We start from the raw sequence: 17,958 nt of genomic DNA, 5'->3' as shown, positions 1-17,958 counted from the left end.
CAACTCCCTCCTCTCTAAAATGGGTTATTGTGAAGATCAAGAAAATAGTCACAATGTTTATGTATTGAGTGAGCATGCATTAGTGGTGATCATAAAGCAAGGTTTAAGCATATGCTCTGCTCTACGAAAGCAGGCAGGTAAAGCAAACATTTTAGGGAGAATTTCATTTGGAAACATACTGGGTTGGCCAAAACGTTTGTTCAGGTTTTTTCTGTAAGGTGTTATGGAAAAACGCAAATGAACTTTTTGGCCAATCCAATACTTCATGTGAACAGTTATCAGGGACTTATATGATTAACACTTTTCCACCCTTTTCCCTACTTACCATAACAATCACAGTTTATTTTCTTCCCTCCCTCTTTCCTTCCTTATCAACCTAGACACCAGGCACATGAATTGAGTGAATCTGAGAAGTGACTCAGAAGATAAAAGTCCCCTATAAAAGACTATTTCTCGTCCTGATTAGACCTGTACCCTCTATCTGGGGAAACCTTCTAGGAATAAATGGATTTGTTTTGTTCTCTCACCCCACTCCCTCTCAGCAGTAGGAGGCTCCAGCACAGTGTAGCAACTCATCCAAAAGTTCCTATTTCTGTAAGTTCAATAAAAACACAATTAAAATTGAGTAGGTGCTAAAACTTGGTTTTGAACTTTTATTAAAAAAATATATTTGCAAACATATAAAATTTAGGATGAAAAATGCTCATCTGAAAACAGGTAATAACTTAATATTTGCAAACATACACAGATGGTATAAAATCCATACCATTAAAAATGTTAATGATGCTGCATTGCGCTCATGGAACAAAAATCTTGCCATAGTCCCGGAGCTTCTCACACCCACATTCAGGGCAGTGAGACTCTGGTACACTGAAGGTCATGAGAGCCACATGGCCAAAGCAGGAATACAGAATAAAAAACCACTGAGAACATATATTTTAAAAACACGTTTCTGAAGGAATCACACAGATAAAAGGGAAACACAACTCTGCATTTCCCCCTTTCAAAGTGAACGGTATTGCATCAGAGCGTTTCAAATTAAGATGTCATATACAAAACCAAGTGAAACATTGCACATGTCTCTCTTGCTGAAAAAAAGAAAAAAAACAGGCTCCTGGAGGCCCCTGCCCACTCAGGGAAATGTTCTCAAGCACAGCTTTTAAAGAGCTCAGTGTAAGTTGCTTTACTTCTTTCAGATCTTAACATTTTAGACACCTGAAAACACAGGGCGCTACTGGTTCCAGCAGGCCCTTTGAATACAACTGAAGAAAACCAAAGACAGGTAAGAAAGAAACATGTGCTCAGCAGCAAACGTGCAGCAAGAATGCAGGACACACGTCCCTGTGATTCTTCGTTTTCACTCACACGGACTGAGCCCCCCGTGCCTGTGCCGCCTCTCATTCCTCTGTGTTTCATTTTGCCCAGAGTTACAGTATGATGGCTGATTTTTTTTTAAGCAGTTAGGCACCTTCAGTTTCATGTTGCATTATTAGTAATACAATGGCAGTTATGGCCTCTACTACCAAAATGAGAAAAATGTCAAACTACATTCTTTGGGGAGGAGAGTAATAAAGCTGCATGGTTTAAAAATATTTACCTAGTAGATTTGATGGGGTTTAAGATTTTTTACAAGAACACGCAAGTGGAAAAAGAACAATTCTTGACATGCAAAGTCGGGTCTTATTTTCAACTAAGCCCGTGCCTCCTCTGGCAGAGAAGTACCCAGGTCAACTTGGGCTCTTAACCAAACCCGGCTCCCAGAAGCCTTCCAAAGTAAGCCGTAGACATTCACATTCACATGCAGATGGCATGAATGCTTCTCCTGGACCTGACAGTCACTGGACAACATGGGATTCCAAGTCACATCTTACCAACCTGGGGGGAGATGCACAATGAGGAGGAGCTTCTGCCTTAAAGGAACAGGCTGTTTGGGAGGTGGGAGTCCACTCAAAGACACCACAGTCACCGCAGCAAAAGACGAGCAGGGCCGTCCGCTCGGGTGAGGGTGGCTCTACAGACAGACATGGTAACCAAGTGCAGGGCACCTGGAGTTCTGCAAACCTAGCAAGTAGCGTCTCTGTTTTGGTGTCCATTTTGACTCAACTAAGGTTTAAAGCTTAAGATTCCAGTAAAGTTACTGCAGCAATGTAAACATGCAACCTAAACGAGCATGAGGTTCCGGACAGAAGTCTGAATGAGGGGTAAGGCAACTGAACTGTGACTTTCGGCCCAGGGTCATCCAACTGCCACTGTTCAGGCTTGGCTTGACTTCTATACTGACTCATTCTGGCCTGAACTTCCTGGTTCTCATGACGGTGAACCTCTGGCTTCTGGATTTTCAAAATGCTTTGAATACATAAATTTGGGAGTTGAAACAGGCTTACTCTTTTCAAGTCTCCATGACTTGGGCACTTTAAAGTTTACTTTCACACTAAGGAAACCTCATCCCAGATTCTCTACCGTCTATCCTACTCATTCCTTGAATTAAAGGGTGAAAATGAACAGATTTGATAACAGACCCTCTTTAGGACAGTCTCTCAACTCTCTTGTAATACTGACCCTACTCAAAGCATCATTTCAACTCAAATGTCTATCATAACAAGAACCCCTTGATTCTTCCGCTTACCAAAGCCCACAGAGACTTACACCTGGGATGTGGGTTAACCTGCCAGGACAACTGTCTTCTGAGGACAGTCACGGGGGCGCCCTGGACACCATCTCCTGGGGTCAGCAACATTTCATATCTTACTGTAACCTTCTCTTTCCTGGGTGATGCGCAAGCAATTCATTTTTGGTTGCTGAATTTACATACTACCTTTGAAAACAAACTATTCCTAATTCCTAATTGAGTATGAGAACTTAGAAGCTTCCTTGACTTCTGCACAATTCACAAATAATAGGTAGACACAATAGAAGACACTAACTTTGGAAGCAGAAAAGTTGCCCAGGAAGCACGTTTAGATTAACAAAAGCCAATCAAGGTATTCTTTATGCTAAAAAACCAAAAAACAGAAAACAACCTAAGCGCAAACTAAAACAAGTATGTAATTCACAAGTAATTTTCTAAAATCTCAGCTAAAAGAAAAAAACCTATGGATTTATGATTGAGTTACCATTAAAGCTTAAATGATTGTTCCCAAGGAACCATCATATCTGTCAGCATTATTCACAGCTAATCCTTAAGCTAGCTGGTTGAGCCAATTGGGTTTTTACCCCATCATTAAATAGTGCTCAAAAAAGTAAGCAGTGCATCTTAATTGGTTAAATACTACAAAATGACCTGTATCATAGAAACGAAGACACTTTCATTCAAAGAATATCTTAAAATTACTATTGCTGAAATAAATCAAATCTACATTAAAATATTACTAATCACCATTACATGCCATAAAAGAATAAATATAAATCATGGCAGATCAATAGCAGCATAACAAAGCATCTTTACATATTTTCAGACTTTGGGCTGCAAAAGTACTTACAGCCTAAGAATACATTGGTAAAGTTCCGAATATCACACTTGGTTTTTAATTCCATATTCTATAATAAAGTAAGGGCAGTGTGAATAACAGTTCCCTTTTCTGCATAGCTTTAAAACTATTCTCAGTAGACTTGAGGAATGGAACCAGAATGGCTTTGTCAGATTGGTCCACTGGTCCTTTTGTCAAAGTGTTAAGGGAAACAATTAACAATGAGTTCTCACTGTGTTTAGACAGAAAAGGAAAATAAGGCTATGATTCACATACAAGCTTAACATTTTCAAAACCACTGGAGAGTTTAACTTAAAGTGAAGATTTCTCATAGAATATGGGTCTTACCAGTCCCAGCCTTTACTTCAAAGGTGTGCCACGCCTGCTCCCACCTCACCACAGGGCCAGCAGGGCCCTAATTCAAACGTATCCTCACAGTGGGAGCCCTCTGCGTGGCATCACCAGGGACACTTAAAAACCGAACACAATTAATAAACTTCAGAACTTTTAAGGCCCAAAAGGGGCATTCATATAAAATACACTTCACTTGAACAAATCCGTCCTAATTTGCCAGCGTAACTTCTGACCCTTAAAACGCAAAGCTACTTTGCAGAGAGCTAACTTATGCTCTGTTCAGAACTTGACTACCAGCCCAAGGCTCAAGATTTTAGATGGAAGTACGGGAGGGGAGTGGGGGTATGGGCTGGGCTGATTGCCGCAGGGCTGGTGACCTCTTTTCCCTAAGACCTTGAATATGAAAGTGAGCTGAAAACCAGATTCCTTATTTCACAAACTTGTTTAGAGCTGATGAAAACACCCACACAACTGAACACAATGGTCTTTTTTTTTTTTTTCTCCAAAACAAAGGTCTGCTGGTGATGCTTCACAGTGAAACCTCCATTATCACTGAGAACGTCACTTGGAAAACATTCTTAAGCAATGAGTCTCTTTCTCATAGGCTCAATTTTAGAATTCTCAAACTCAATGTTCCATTTAGAAGTTTCCATGATGAGGCCTATTTGTTTCTGAGGTCGACATTCTGCCTTCAGAATTACTCTGTTCTAGTCATAGGTTGTGGTTGTCTCTGTTCTTGGTCAGAACCTGTAAGTAGACTTCATGAAGTGTGCTGAGGAAGCTGGAATCATTCTGGAAGAGATGGTCATGTCACGTTTACTTCCTTAGAGCTTACTGTCATGATAACACCTTAAGAAGAAGTTATATACATGCTCTGTATAACTAATTATGCCAAGAATCCCACCACCCAGAGACAATCATGAGGAATATTTTGGAATTCATACAGATCTATTTTTCCACTTCCGAGAATTTTTCCACAGGGAGAGAGAAACACTGTTCCTAGCTGGTCTTGGATTTTCTTTAGAAACTGATTTTTTAAGAATTCATACAATTATTTTTTTACAGAATGAAAATTCGAAGACTAAACTAATATCCTACATACCTTGATTAGATGTATTAATGTATCCTGGAGCTGAGACTTGCTGAGGATAATGGAAGGCTTTCTCTGATTTTCTGTCGTCCCAACAGTGAGAGGAGAAGGGGAGCTGGCTTTCCTCTCAAGGTCTGAGGACCTTGCAACTGTCTGCTGGAAAACACTCGGGGACAGCAGGACTGAGGACGCTGCAGAGGTTGTTGCAGGAACCAGAGGGGGGCCTGCCACCTGCAGGGGAACAATGGTCATTTTGCACCAAAGAGTGTGGAAGCCAGCAGCCAGACCCACAGTAGGAGATGCCTGATAACAAGCATAAGCAGCAGGAGACTGGAATGCAGAGTCCAATGCTAACTATTTAGAGTTCAGATAAAGATTCAGAAGCAGTATCTAAGCATTTAATGTCAGGTTAGGAAGCTTGTTAGCTGAAGGATGAAGAGCCCATTTGCATGATAAGGATGCCCTAGAGCTGTTATGGATGAGTTGGTTGGATGGCATCACCGACTCAATGGACATGGGTTTGGGTGGACTCTGGGAGTTGGTGATGGACAGGGAGGCCTGGCATGCTGCGGTTCATGGGGTTGCAAAGAGTCGGGACACGACGGAGCGACTGAACTGAACAGAGAGCTGTTATGAGAAGCCAAGCCCTATCACTACAGAAGGGGAAGCTGATAACTAACAGCAGGGTAGGCACAGTAAGAACAGTTCTGAGATAAGTTGAATACAGAAAGTTTTTCCAAGAGGGACACAGAAATGCTTGGAGGAGGGTGTGAAGGAACTTTCTGAGGTGATGGAAGTGTTACATAACTTGGCTGGGTCACTACCCAAGGGATATACGTGTATTAAAACTCAATTTAAGAAATCTGCATTTTACTATACATAAATTTTAATTCAATAAAAAGAATTATATGAAGCATTCGTTATATGAAGTTATATGAAGCATTAGTTTCTTAGTCGTGTTCAATGTATTTATTATGCCACCATAGCCATCAAAGATACAATTTTAAAAACATAAAACTAATATTTACCTCCTTCTTTCATTTAGATATACTTCTGGGCTAACAATGGCTAACCAGCAGAAAACATAAAACAGTAATAATTTTTTTTTTGAAAGTGAAAGTTGCTCAGTTGTGTCCGACTCTTTTCGACCCCGTGGACTGTACAGTCCATGGATTCTCCAGGGCAGAATACTGGAGTGCGTAGCCTTTCCCTTCTCCAGGGGATCTTTCCAACCCAGGGATCGAACCCAGGTCTCCCGCATTGTAGGCGGATTCTTTACCAACTGAGCTATGAGGGAAGCCCTTTTTCTTTTTCTTTTTTTTTTTTTTACTAATTCTCATATTTTGATACACTCAACAAGAAAACTATGTATTTCTTCCCTCCTATCTGTCACCCTCCTCATTTACAAAGAACCAAAGCTCTCCATAGTTTTAAGAGTGCAGTTTCTGGGTTCTGAGCCATCTGTGGTTATTTTTGGTGCAACACTGGGCTGAGAGATCACCAGGAAGTGGTACGAAGATCACCATGCAGCAGGACAAGCTATAAAGAAGACCTGCTAAGACCAGTCAGAAGGTGGCTTTAGTTGAAAATCTTAGACTTCAGGAGAGGTGTTAAAGCTCAAAGGCAAATGGAACCTAAAAGTTTAGGAAGTGAAAAAGAGTGTGCCTGTCAAAGCTGGTAGGGAATGGAGGATGAGGACAACTTCTAAAAATGAGGCAGGGGAGAAGCAGCAAGGCACAGAGCACACAGGCCTGGGAGGTTCTGTCAACAGGGCAACGGGAAGACAACGAGCAGGGTGGTGACACAGTCTTCTGTTTACTGGGACGCCACAGTTCTTCCAGGGCAAAGACTATCTCTTAGCTATGGCGACGCGACTGACCTGCTCTCAGCAATCGCCCATTCACAAACACAGAGGGAGGGAGGGAGTGCCCCTGCTGTGGCCGACCTTGCCCTCCCATACACACACTCAGGGAAGACATCACTGAGGACGGATGACTAGAGGACTGCAAGAGGCCACAGCAATGAGCTCTGCCTGGGGGAGTGGGAGGGGACATTTAAGAGGGGCCTAGGTTTGAAAGCTGAAACGTTTCACTTCACACTCAGCAAAACAACTTAAGACATACTATGCTCTTCAGAAAAAGGGGATCCTTACCGGGATGGCACTGGATAACACCTTAGGCTGGGCAAAAACTTCAGGATCCTGGTTTTGCTGCATAGACTGCAATGTTTAAACAGAAAAATGAACAGATGTAGCAACTTTTCATTTAAGATTTCTTAGTTACTGGGGAAAAATCTAGGTTAGCAGCTGTAAGGAGGAGTTCAAACAGGACCTGGTTCCTAGACTCCTGAGGGAAGTGGCTGACCAGAATTTGTGACACTGCAGGATGGGAGCTTTGGGACAGCCCCCAACCCCCTTCAGCTCCACCGGAGAAAAGGGGTGTGCAAGGCCTTGAAAACGTCTCTACGGAAAAAGCTGAAACCTGTGTCTCTTATAAGAGCGGGCACAGACCAAGCATATTTTTGCTGTTGAGACTGTACAGATGCAAGATCCTGACAGCATGAAACCTCCTGATAAGGCGGTTCACACTCTGGACAGGTGGCACTGAACAGTTTTCACACAGAGCCACACACTTCCACGGATAAATGTTACACCTATTCCCTGGGAGACAAAGAACTTCCTGTAAAAGGACAAATACATTAGGACTCAGTAGGGTCCCAGGTCCTGAAATTCGATACAGCCACACAAATGAGAAAGAACATGTTTGTAAGCTTCCTCTGCCAGGAGGCATGCTGGAACAAAACACTCCATTAACGAAGAAATAATATTATACAGAAGAGTCAATATAATAATATTATTTGGTAAAATGTTAAAGAGATGGGGATTGTAATTATTAAAGGGCATGAGACTAAAACCTTAAAAGGCTCTACCCTCTTTCAGTTCTGTGATGTTGCACAAGTCACTTCAACTGTGACCTATCTCCTCATTTGTAAACTTACCAACCTTATAAATTACTGAGGGACAAATCTCTTCTTCACCCCTACATCCAATCCCCCACCAAGTCCCACTCATCCTCCTCCTTAATAAATCCACGTGTCCACACTCCCCAGTACAGGCCCCCACCAGCTCAAGCCTGTGACTGCCCCGACCTCCTTTCTGATGGGCCATCCTCCTTCCAGCGTCTCCTTTCCCAGCGTGCCACCCTTGGCTCACGCACTTAAAAGACTCTCCAGGGCCCTTGGAACAAACCTCTAACCCCTTGACACTATTTACAAAGTTTCACTCATCACCAATGCCTGCTCCCCCGTGTTTCTTGACACACAGATCCGGTCACACCACAGTTCAAGTTCAACAAATGCCCTCTAGTGTCTAGGCTTCTGCACCTGCTATTTTCTTTCCTTCACATACTCTTCCTACATCTCGGTCTGGCTAATTTCTATTGAGTCTTCAGATCTCAGCTGATGGCCAGTTTCCCGAGGAAGCTTTCTTTGACCTCAGACCTCCAAATGTGGGATGCTCTTATGGTAGCCCTAGTGAATCTGGCACAAGGCGGGCACTCAGTGACAGTACTGAGGGAGCAGGGGATGGAACAAAGTTTGGGATAATCTGGATCCATGGTCTTGAGTCAAATAAGGACTCCTAGACCTGTCAGGCAAAAATAAACAACAACAAAAAAAAACGCTAAAATGCACACCCAGGAAGGAAAATACAGTTTCTCAGCTTTTATCGGCTGAAATTATTTTGGGAAGTGGAACCGAGTTACACCACCAGTTACTGATGGTCTTGGTTGATCACCGCAGGGCTCCCCACCTCTCCTTTCTTCTAGCCCGTGACACACTCAACGGTTGTCTCTTTAAACGACTCTGTCTCCTGTCAATCAAAATCCAGTTTCATCCCACTAGGTTACAGCCACCCAATCTCCGCCCAGTACCTGAAGGGGAGCAAGCACCATGTTGCTCAGGGAGGCTGAGGCTCTCGCTGCTGTCGCTTTAGGGGAAGGCTCTATGAAGCTCTCGGGGGTGGCCAGCTGGCCGGCTGCTGGAGAAAAGCTGGGTGCCGCTGCACCTTTCCCAAGTGACTGTGTCTGTATTTGGTCGTGCTGCGGGGTCAACTTGAGTTTCTGGAGAAGATCAACGCTTGGGAGAGATGGACTGGTTGTGTTTGCCATGCTCCGCGGGGCCCTGAATGGGCTCTGGCTGGCAGTCAGGCTGGCGTGGCTCAGCTCAGGGACAGGCTGACTCAGGAGTGGAGACCTCTGCCTAGGTGTGGTCTTCACTGTTTGCATCATGGTGGTGTTTCGGGGTAGGCTGGGGGGAGCCTGTCCAGTAGAAGCTTCTGCTGGTAGACTGGGACTGAGCACAGAGTGCAATGGGATGGCATAGCTGGGGGCCTGCTTTTCACTGGACTGAGTCATGGAAGCAGGAGTTATTAGCACCGGGGTGGTGACTTCGGGCTGGACTGAGGGGTGGGCCACAGGATGGACAGCCAGGTTTTCCAACTGAGGGGCCCCTCCAGGCTCAAAGGAAAATGGTAGGAATGAGTTGGGCTCTTTCTGGGAGGCATCTCCTGGCAGCTTCTCCACTTCTTCTGAATCCAGACCCACAACTGTTGGCTGTTCCTTTGACAAAGAGGTTCCAAATAATTCTTCCACTGTCAGATGTTTGTGTCCAGATGGAGCAGACTGAAAAAACAAATCAAACCACCCAATGAGAGAAAACTCTTGCAAACCAGTGTAACTAAATTTCTTTTCCATCAACCAAATCAGTTTGCAGAAGCAAGGATAGGTAGAGTCTGAAAACAGGAAATGGAGATGTCCTCAGGATTAAGGCCAAGAATGCACCTGGTATCCCCAAGGTGGTGAAGAGATATCTACATTTGTAATAAAAATCAAATTTTAGGGACTCAGGTGATAGTTTCGAATTCACCTTTTCCGCTTCGCAAACAGATGTAAGGTAAAGGGGCAATTACTTTGCTCAAAGTTAATTTGCCCCATGCCAGTCACACATGGTAGGGAAATTACATTCAAGAGGATATGAGGACCAAATGATGATCAAGCAATCCTACCTTTATGTTCATATTTTTTTATTAACAGGCAGGCATTGTCCCTTAAGGACTAGGCCTCAAATACCCGAAAATAAATTTAACTATTAAAAAAAATTAAAGTATAGGTGATACAACATTATATTAGTTTCAGGTATACAACATAGTGATTCAATATTTTTATAGACTGTACTTCATTTAAAGTTACTATAAAATATTGGCTATATTCCCTGTGCTATACAATTTATTGTTGTATCCTATTTATTTTATACATAATAAGTTTGTACCACTTAATCCCCTACCCCTATACTGCCCCTCCCAATTTAACCATTTTTTAAATAGCAACCTTTCAATTCCCAAATCACAGATGCTGAAGGAAAAGGAAAGCATTTAAGTCTGAAAATGTTAAATTTACTTATATTTTAGTAATCTGGTTTACTGATACCACTGCAATGATTCAGAGGAGATATATTCATAGTTCCCACTTGTGAGCTTTCCTGCACCTTCCCTTCAAGCAGTATTGCTGAATTCATTTAACCTTTATTTGCTGAGTATGCAGAGGGTGCCAGGCCCTGCTCTGACCTGGGCCCAAAGGACTCCTTTCATTTATTTTATTTTTTGGCTGCACTGTATGGCTTGCAAGATCTTTGTTCCCCAATCACGGATTGAACCAGTACTCTCTGCAGTGGAAGTGCAGAGTCCTAACCACTGGACCTTCAGGGAAATCCCAATTACGTGGCTCTTAACCACCATATTCTTTTACATATACATATGTGTGTATGTGTACACACACACACAAACCAACATTTAGATATACCTACTTTAGAAAACACAGATCATACTGGAACGATCTTGTAGAAACTTAAGAGTCTTTTCCAGTGAAGAATACTATTTTATAAAAAAAGGAACAATCAGAAACCGGACATGGAGAAACCTCACCATGAAATACACCTTTGGCTTCGAAAATGATCCAGGTAGCAATTTTTATGTATCTAGTGGAACAAAAATGAACTTTTAAAAAACTAAAATTACCCACATTTATGTGTGAAATGTTTCTATACTTGAACTTAAGAACAGGTATTGCTGATAATTTAAAATCTACTTCATATTAAAAAAAATGAAGTCATATGGTAGTATGCAAAAGAAGCAGCAAGTTTCCAATTTCTCCATGCTGCCTCCCTGCAACATCTGCCAGGCCAGAGACAGATTACTAGACTTTATGGAATAGGGTGTGTAGTAAAGCATTAGATTTCGGAGGTACCTCACATAAGGCAGAAGAAATGAGGTTATAAGGCAGTAAGAATTATCACAGACAGAACGCTCACTGGACAGGAGGCCCTGTACTACACACTTTGCATGCATTTCTCTATTAATCGGTGAGGGCAGTACTATTATTATCGCCATTTATGGATGATGCCCAAGTACAACAGAACCAGATGCCAACCTAGTTCTAAAAAGACAATCCATATTCTTAACCATTATGCCACTGCACCATTATGTCCACCGTGCAGATGACAGGTTATCTAATCAACTGAATGGTGATATGATCCTTTGGAGAAGAGAGGTGCAAGTAAGACCTGAATAACTAAGAGCTGGTGACTGGTCAGATTGTATCAACTTTTGGAAACATGTAACTGGCTGAATTAGTCCCTAGAGGCTGAGGGGGCAGAATATGCTCTTTACACAAACTCCCCAAAGCTTTATAGTCTCTGAGCTGGTTTGGACAGGACCCTTTCCATGCTCCTCTGCCTCTGACAAGAAAAAATGGCTGCATTCCTCTAGTTGTCGGGCTTATTTATTTATGGATTCATCTTCCATCATCCACAGAAAAGGTGAAAGTTTATTCTTTACTCATGTCTGAATATGCTTACAGTCTGGATTCTGAGTTCAGTAATGCCTCACTTAAATCAAATTTTAATCTAACCATTCTCTTGTGAAATGGAATTCAATGAGTGACAGTATGTGTGGGACTGAAAAAAAATTTTTTTTTAATGAACTATATCAGGTTTTCCATTGTTCCTCTCTCACCCCACAGCTCTTGCTGTTTACAGTATTTCATATTTCTGTCTGAATTTACTGTGTTCATGTCAGATTTCCGACTCATTAGAGCCCTGGGCACACTAGAAGGTGTGATTATTCTTAACCACAGGAACAAAAAAACAAAAACAATACAAAACAAACTAGGGAAACTGTCCCAAGGAAATTTTAGTAAGTGAATAAGGAAACTGAAATAAAATTTAATACTATTAAGGCTTGACAGCATTATTTGCTCCTCAGCACTAGATGGCAGTGTTACTAAACCAATGTACTATTCTGTGTACAGGGCTGGTTATGGATCTGAGCTAACTTTAGACAATCACGTGGCTCGACAATATCCAGATCTCAGTATTTTACAAAATGCTGTCACTTTGGCCTATAAAATGGAGTCTTTTTGGGTTCATTTTTTCATTTGGGTTTCACAGTAAATCTGTGAGTCAGGTACTGCCAGAATCCTTAATCCTATGATTCAGAAATGGAAGGGAAAGTGACTAGCTCACTGGACATTCATGGCTGATAAGCTAGACCAGAAGGAATCTGTTCCTCTACTTGCTGCTTCTCTTAACACATATTTTTTAAAAATTAAATTTTACATAATACTTTCTTTTAATATACATTTGACCTTCAGGATCTTAAATTCAAATACAGTAAAAATAGAGCAAAGAAATGTAGTATACAAAATCTGGTTTAAATAATTTACCACATGCATCCCTAGAAACATTATAGATACATTGCTGATAGGAATGTAAAATGGTATAGCCTCTTGGAAAACAGTATGGTAGGGCAATTTCTAAACTAAAACATGCAGTTATGAAATTACCCAACATTTATACTCTTGGGCATTTAACCCAGAGTAAAGGAAATTTAGGGCTTCCCTGGTGTCTCGGCAGTGAAGAATCTGCCTTCCAATGCAGGAGACACAGGCCCCATCCCTGGGTCAGGAAGATACCTGGAGAAGGAAATGGAAACCCACTCCAGTATTCTTGCCTGTGAAATCTCATGGACAGGGGAGCTGGCGGGCTATAGTCCATAGGGTTGGAAAGAACTGAACACGATTTAGTAATGGAAGGACAAAGGAACAACAAAGGAAACGTGTGTACAAAAATCTGTACACAAATGTTCATGGAAATGTCATTCACAATATCCCCAAACTGATAACAACACAGCCGTCCTTTAACAGGTGAATGGTTAAAAATGTTAATTCCACTCAGCAATGAGATTCGGAACTAAAATATATGTAACAATTTCAATGAATCTCTTCAATGAGTTATGCTGAGTAAAGAAACATAATCCCAAAAGGTTATATATTGTATGATTCCATTTATAGAAAATTCTTGAAATGACAGCGTTATAGAGCTGGAGACATATCAGTCACTGCCGGGGTTAGGGATGCCAGAGGAGGGCTAGGAGGGTATGACATGTAAGTCAGTGTGATAACAAATGGGCAACACAAAGGATTCTTGTGGTGATGAAGTCCTCTATCTTGACTGTGGTGGTAGATACACAAAGCTCTACATGAGATAAAACTGCATGGAACTAAACACACACATATGAGGCTTCCCAGGTGCTGCTAGTGGTAAAGAACCCGCCTGCCAACGCAGGAGACATAAGAGACATGGGTTCGACACTGGGTCGGGAGGGTCCCCTGGAGAAGGGCATTGCCTGGAGAATCCCAAGGACAGTGGAGCCTGGAGGGCTACAGTTTATAGGGTTGCACAGAGTGGGATACGACTGAAGCAACTTAGCATACACGCAAACACACACGTGCACATACCCACAGAAATGAATATGAATAAAACAACTGAGGAAATGTGAACAAGATGGGTTTACTGGGTTAATATTCTGGTTGTGATACTGTACTAGATTTTTCAAGCTGTTATCAATGGAGTAAATAGGCGAAAGGGACATGGATCTTTCTGTATTATTTCTTATAACTGTGTAGGAATCTGTAATTATCTTAAAAAGCTTAAAAAACTATGGCTTTTACTCTTTCTGCATTATTTCTTACAACTGTATTATGAATCTGTAATTATCTTAAAATAAAAAGCTTAAAAAACTATGGCTTTTACTTGATATCTGTCACTTATCAAGTCATCAGTTTTAAAGAGAATTACTTCATAAAAATATAAATAATAAAATAAAAAGAAATAAAAACAACGAGAATGATTTCATTCAACAAATATTTACAATGCTGGGTGCTGAGGATACAGCAGCAAACAAGGCAGGCAAAACTGATATGATAGTTTTGATATCATAGTTCCTATGATACTTGGATTTTGGTGGGGAGGAAACAATCAAAAAACTTTAAAAAACCACAACCCTGATAGCTGGAAGAAAATAAAGCACAGCAGGACAGGGGTAGGGAAGGACTGTTATTTAAAATAGGGTGGTGTGAAAGGCCCTCACCTATATGGAAGACACTAGAATGGGAGCAAGGCACTTCTAGGAGGCAAGTCTTTCAGGCTGTGGGGACTATAGCTGCAAAGGCCTGTCCTGAGGCAGGGGCAGGTCTGACACATCTGTGAAAAGGTAGAAAAGCCTATGAGGCTGGGAACAAGGCAGAAAGATAGAAGATGAGGCCAGGGGTAGGAGGGCCAGATTAGGTAGGGCCTTAGGGGTTACTGCTGTGACCCTGGCTTTTATTTGAGTGAGATGAGACACCACTGGAGGAAAGCTACGGTCTAACTTAGGTTAAACCAGGATTACTTCGGCCCCTGGGTCAAGAAGAGGAGAGGGAGTGGCTAGGGCAAAAGCTGGGACACCAGATAGGAGGCTGCTGCAAAACTCGGCTGAAAGACAGTTACGTGGACCAGGGGAAACGGCACGAGAGGATGCCATCACGCTACTGGCTGCTCACACTCTGACAGACGATGAGCGGGTCAAACCGTACCGCGTCAAACCCTTGCAGGACGCTGGCTCTCTGTTAGGTTACTCTGGACAAAGCTAGGGCTTGAGCCGTACAAACCTTATCTTGCAACCCAGATGGTGTTTCTTCTAGCGTCTCCGTGCTTCCCAGATTGGAGATCTGAGTACTTGGCTGCAGCCCAGGGCTGGAGATATTTGAATCGCCCATCTGATTCTTACATTAAAAGGAAAAATACATCATGTGAAAAAATTTGCTATTGTTTGGTTTACAAAACAACAGAAATATTATTTTAAAAGTCAAGGATAACACCCCTCCCCCACAAATGCCAAATGTTTGCTTTGGACCTGCATATAAATATGGAAATTAATTGGACAATAAAATTTCTCGAAAGTTGAGCACATGATTTTAGACAACAGTGTTCGTAACAGCTGTCATTTTTATAACCCCTTTAAGGACAAGCAAACAACATTACTTTATTATATATTCTTTTCCATTTTTTTTTTAAGTTAGTATATGGTAAAATTAACTTTTGAAACGTATCACCAGGCTTCCTGGGTGGCTCATATGGTAAAGAATCTGCCTGTAATGCAGGAGACCCTGGTTCGATCCCTGGGTTGGGAAGATCCCCTGGAGAAGGAATGGCAATCCACTCTAGTATTCTTGCCTGGAGAATTCCATGGACAGAGGAGCCTGCAGGGCTACCATTTCTTTCACTTTCAAAATTAACTTTTGAAATGTATAGTTTTGTGTATCCATTACCACAATCAGGATATAAAACGTATTTGATCACCTCCCCAAACTCCCTTTTGCTATCCCAATGCAGTGGTGCCCTCCTTCCACTGTTCTCTGGCACTAGTTCTGTCTTTCCGAGATTGTCATCTAAATGGAATGCTGGCTTCCTTAACTTAGCATAATGCCTTTGAGATTCATCCAAGTTGTTGTATAAATGAATCTGGCAATCTCCCAAGTCTCTACCTAAAGATAAAGGGTCTATTTGGAACCATCTGAGGCAGAGGAGAGCTCACCCAAACACTAAGAAGTGAATTCAGGGGCCGCTGCTAAGACTAACACCATATGATTAGATGACAGGCAAGTGTAGACAAGCAACAATACTCCTGGTTTAAGGAAATGCCACCTATTTATGGATGGCTTCAAAAATAGAAAGAACACATTATGAAGGAAATATCAAAGATTTAACTGAATACCCAAAGGTTTAGTCTTAATCCAACCACAGAAATTTTATTTACTCCATATTGTACCAGAAGAATTCTCTTTACAACACTAATTATTGCGCTCTCCATATTTTCTACCTTTGCAATGTGCATTAACCAGAAATCATGTCAGATTTTTATACTGCTCATGTGACCTAAAGTTCCTTTGCAGCTCTGCGTACAGAAACAAGGCTTCGGTTCTTTCCTTCCTCTGGAGATGACTTGCTTCCCAGTCTGAGGAGGAAGGCGGGCCATCTCCTGGAGTGTCTGCTCTTGTGTGCAGCACCTATACTTTCTGTCCTGTGTGGCACCTTGGTCTCGTCATCACTGGGAATGGGTGACAGAGCTCGCAACTTATTAGCTGTTACCACAACACAGAAAGGTCTTTATGAAAACAGAAGAAGGCGTCTATGCAGATAACCCATATCTCACTGAGGGTATGGGAGGGAATTTATGGTAACACACGGTAACTTAAAAGCTCAGAAATGGTTCTTGAAATTTATTTACTTCATCCAGTTTCCTAAGAATCAATGAATTCATTATAGAGATGACTGCCTTTCCTATATTAATTTTCATAGATCCATAAATTCTTCGTAATTCTCTACGACAGACATTGAGGAATCTGGTAGAACTTGAAACGTCTCATGGGTTCTAATGTACATTTCTTTACCCAGGAAGTGGGACCTTTTATTTTCCAAAATCCTTTTCTCCCACAGTAATTTTATAGGAATAGAAAAAGAACACTCTGAATTTTCAGAGGTAAGAAAATCTCCTTCCTTATCTATAAGACATGTTTTCTTTCTGAACTACTTATTCCCGCTGGCCCAGTCCACCAGACCCGCCACAGGTCTCCTCCCTGCTCTGGTTCTCCTGCTCAGCACACCGAGCCTCACCCTCTCGTACTCATCCTTGGCTCTGCTTAGCATCTCCAGGATGTCGATGGGCCTGTGATCACTGCAGCCGTTGGCCTGGCTGGGACTCTGCTTATCCCGAGCTGCTTGCTGGGACCGCCGTGTCTCCTCTTCCACCACGCTAGAGGAAGAGAACCAAGTTTTAGAAAGACCTTTTTTGACACAATATGACCCAAGATTTTGGCGTCTATCTTCCAAGGATACTGGAAGGCTGCCTCATGGTAACAATACCTTCCTCACAACACAGAACACACAGCCTCAGCTACCTCATCCCAGTAAGACATGACTAACTACTTTCACCATCTCACTCACAACAGTACCAACCAATATAGTTTACTGTTAGAAGGCCAAAAATACAGACTTCCTTTCCAGATTTGGTAGAAGTAGATACCTTTAAAATCTACTAAATTACTCATTATTTTTCTCTCTCTCTTTCCTACAAGTATCTCAGGATCAGTCAAACTAACTGGTAAAGTAAATCTGAAAATGGACAATGCCACCAAGACAAAGGAAGGCTGTACAGGAGAACAACTCCTATGGAGACAGTATATTAATAATGGGGTAGCAAGGAGAAAGATTAGCATCTTGAAAATGAAGGTCTTGGTGAATCTTCAAAAATCAACAATAACTCTACAAGCAAACAAAAGATTTTCCTTGTCTCCTTAAAAATCACTAAGTGGTCAGGGTGATTGTGGCAATGCTCTTTATCTTGACGATGCTACTTAAGCTAATTTTGCACTTGAAAATATATATTAAAAAAGCATGAAAAGTCAAGGTCTAAGTCAAGGGTTGCGGTCTGCAAATCTATCTGAGGGGTTTCATTTCTTAGGAACATCCTCTCTCCCTGCCACATCTTAAAGTCTGAAGCAAAATGTGAGAAACTAAAAGTTGGGTGGTGAACACATGAATGTTTTATTGTTTCTTATATTTTTCTTCAAGCTTGAAATTAACGTAATAAATTCTAATAAGACAACTAATCTTTTT

At 41.7% G+C, this 17,958-nt stretch overlaps 1 protein-coding gene across 3 annotated transcripts in view; it reads right to left on the bottom strand.

Moving 5' to 3' along the window:
* Positions 1–626: 626 nt before the first annotated feature.
* The window catches only part of DCP1A (decapping mRNA 1A), a 41,644-nt gene continuing 24,312 nt past the window's right edge, over positions 627–17,958 (bottom strand). Inside the window, exons 5-10 of one of the 3 annotated variants that reach the window (XM_081524982.1) lie at positions 16,957–17,095; positions 14,952–15,065; positions 8,841–9,590; positions 7,064–7,129; positions 4,924–5,142; positions 627–4,613 (exon numbers count right to left, since the gene is read on the bottom strand). In XM_081524982.1, the coding sequence (XP_081381108.1) occupies positions 4,533–4,613; positions 4,924–5,142; positions 7,064–7,129; positions 8,841–9,590; positions 14,952–15,065; positions 16,957–17,095 (1,369 nt within the window). In that variant the 3' untranslated portion in view covers positions 627–4,532. The remainder of the gene's footprint in view (positions 4,614–4,923; positions 5,143–7,063; positions 7,130–8,840; positions 9,591–14,951; positions 15,066–16,956; positions 17,096–17,958) is intronic. The other 2 variants (XM_081524983.1, XM_081524984.1) reach the window with 2 other exon arrangements.

This window comes from Giraffa tippelskirchi, chromosome 9 (genome assembly GCF_054371585.1).
Source record: "Giraffa tippelskirchi isolate mGirTip1 chromosome 9, T2T-mGirTip1v1.2.pri, whole genome shotgun sequence".
In the NCBI taxonomy this organism is placed as follows: Eukaryota; Metazoa; Chordata; class Mammalia; order Artiodactyla; family Giraffidae; genus Giraffa; species Giraffa tippelskirchi.
Note: the sequence above shows the minus strand (reverse complement) of the source record. Positions and strands in the feature narration are given on the sequence as shown.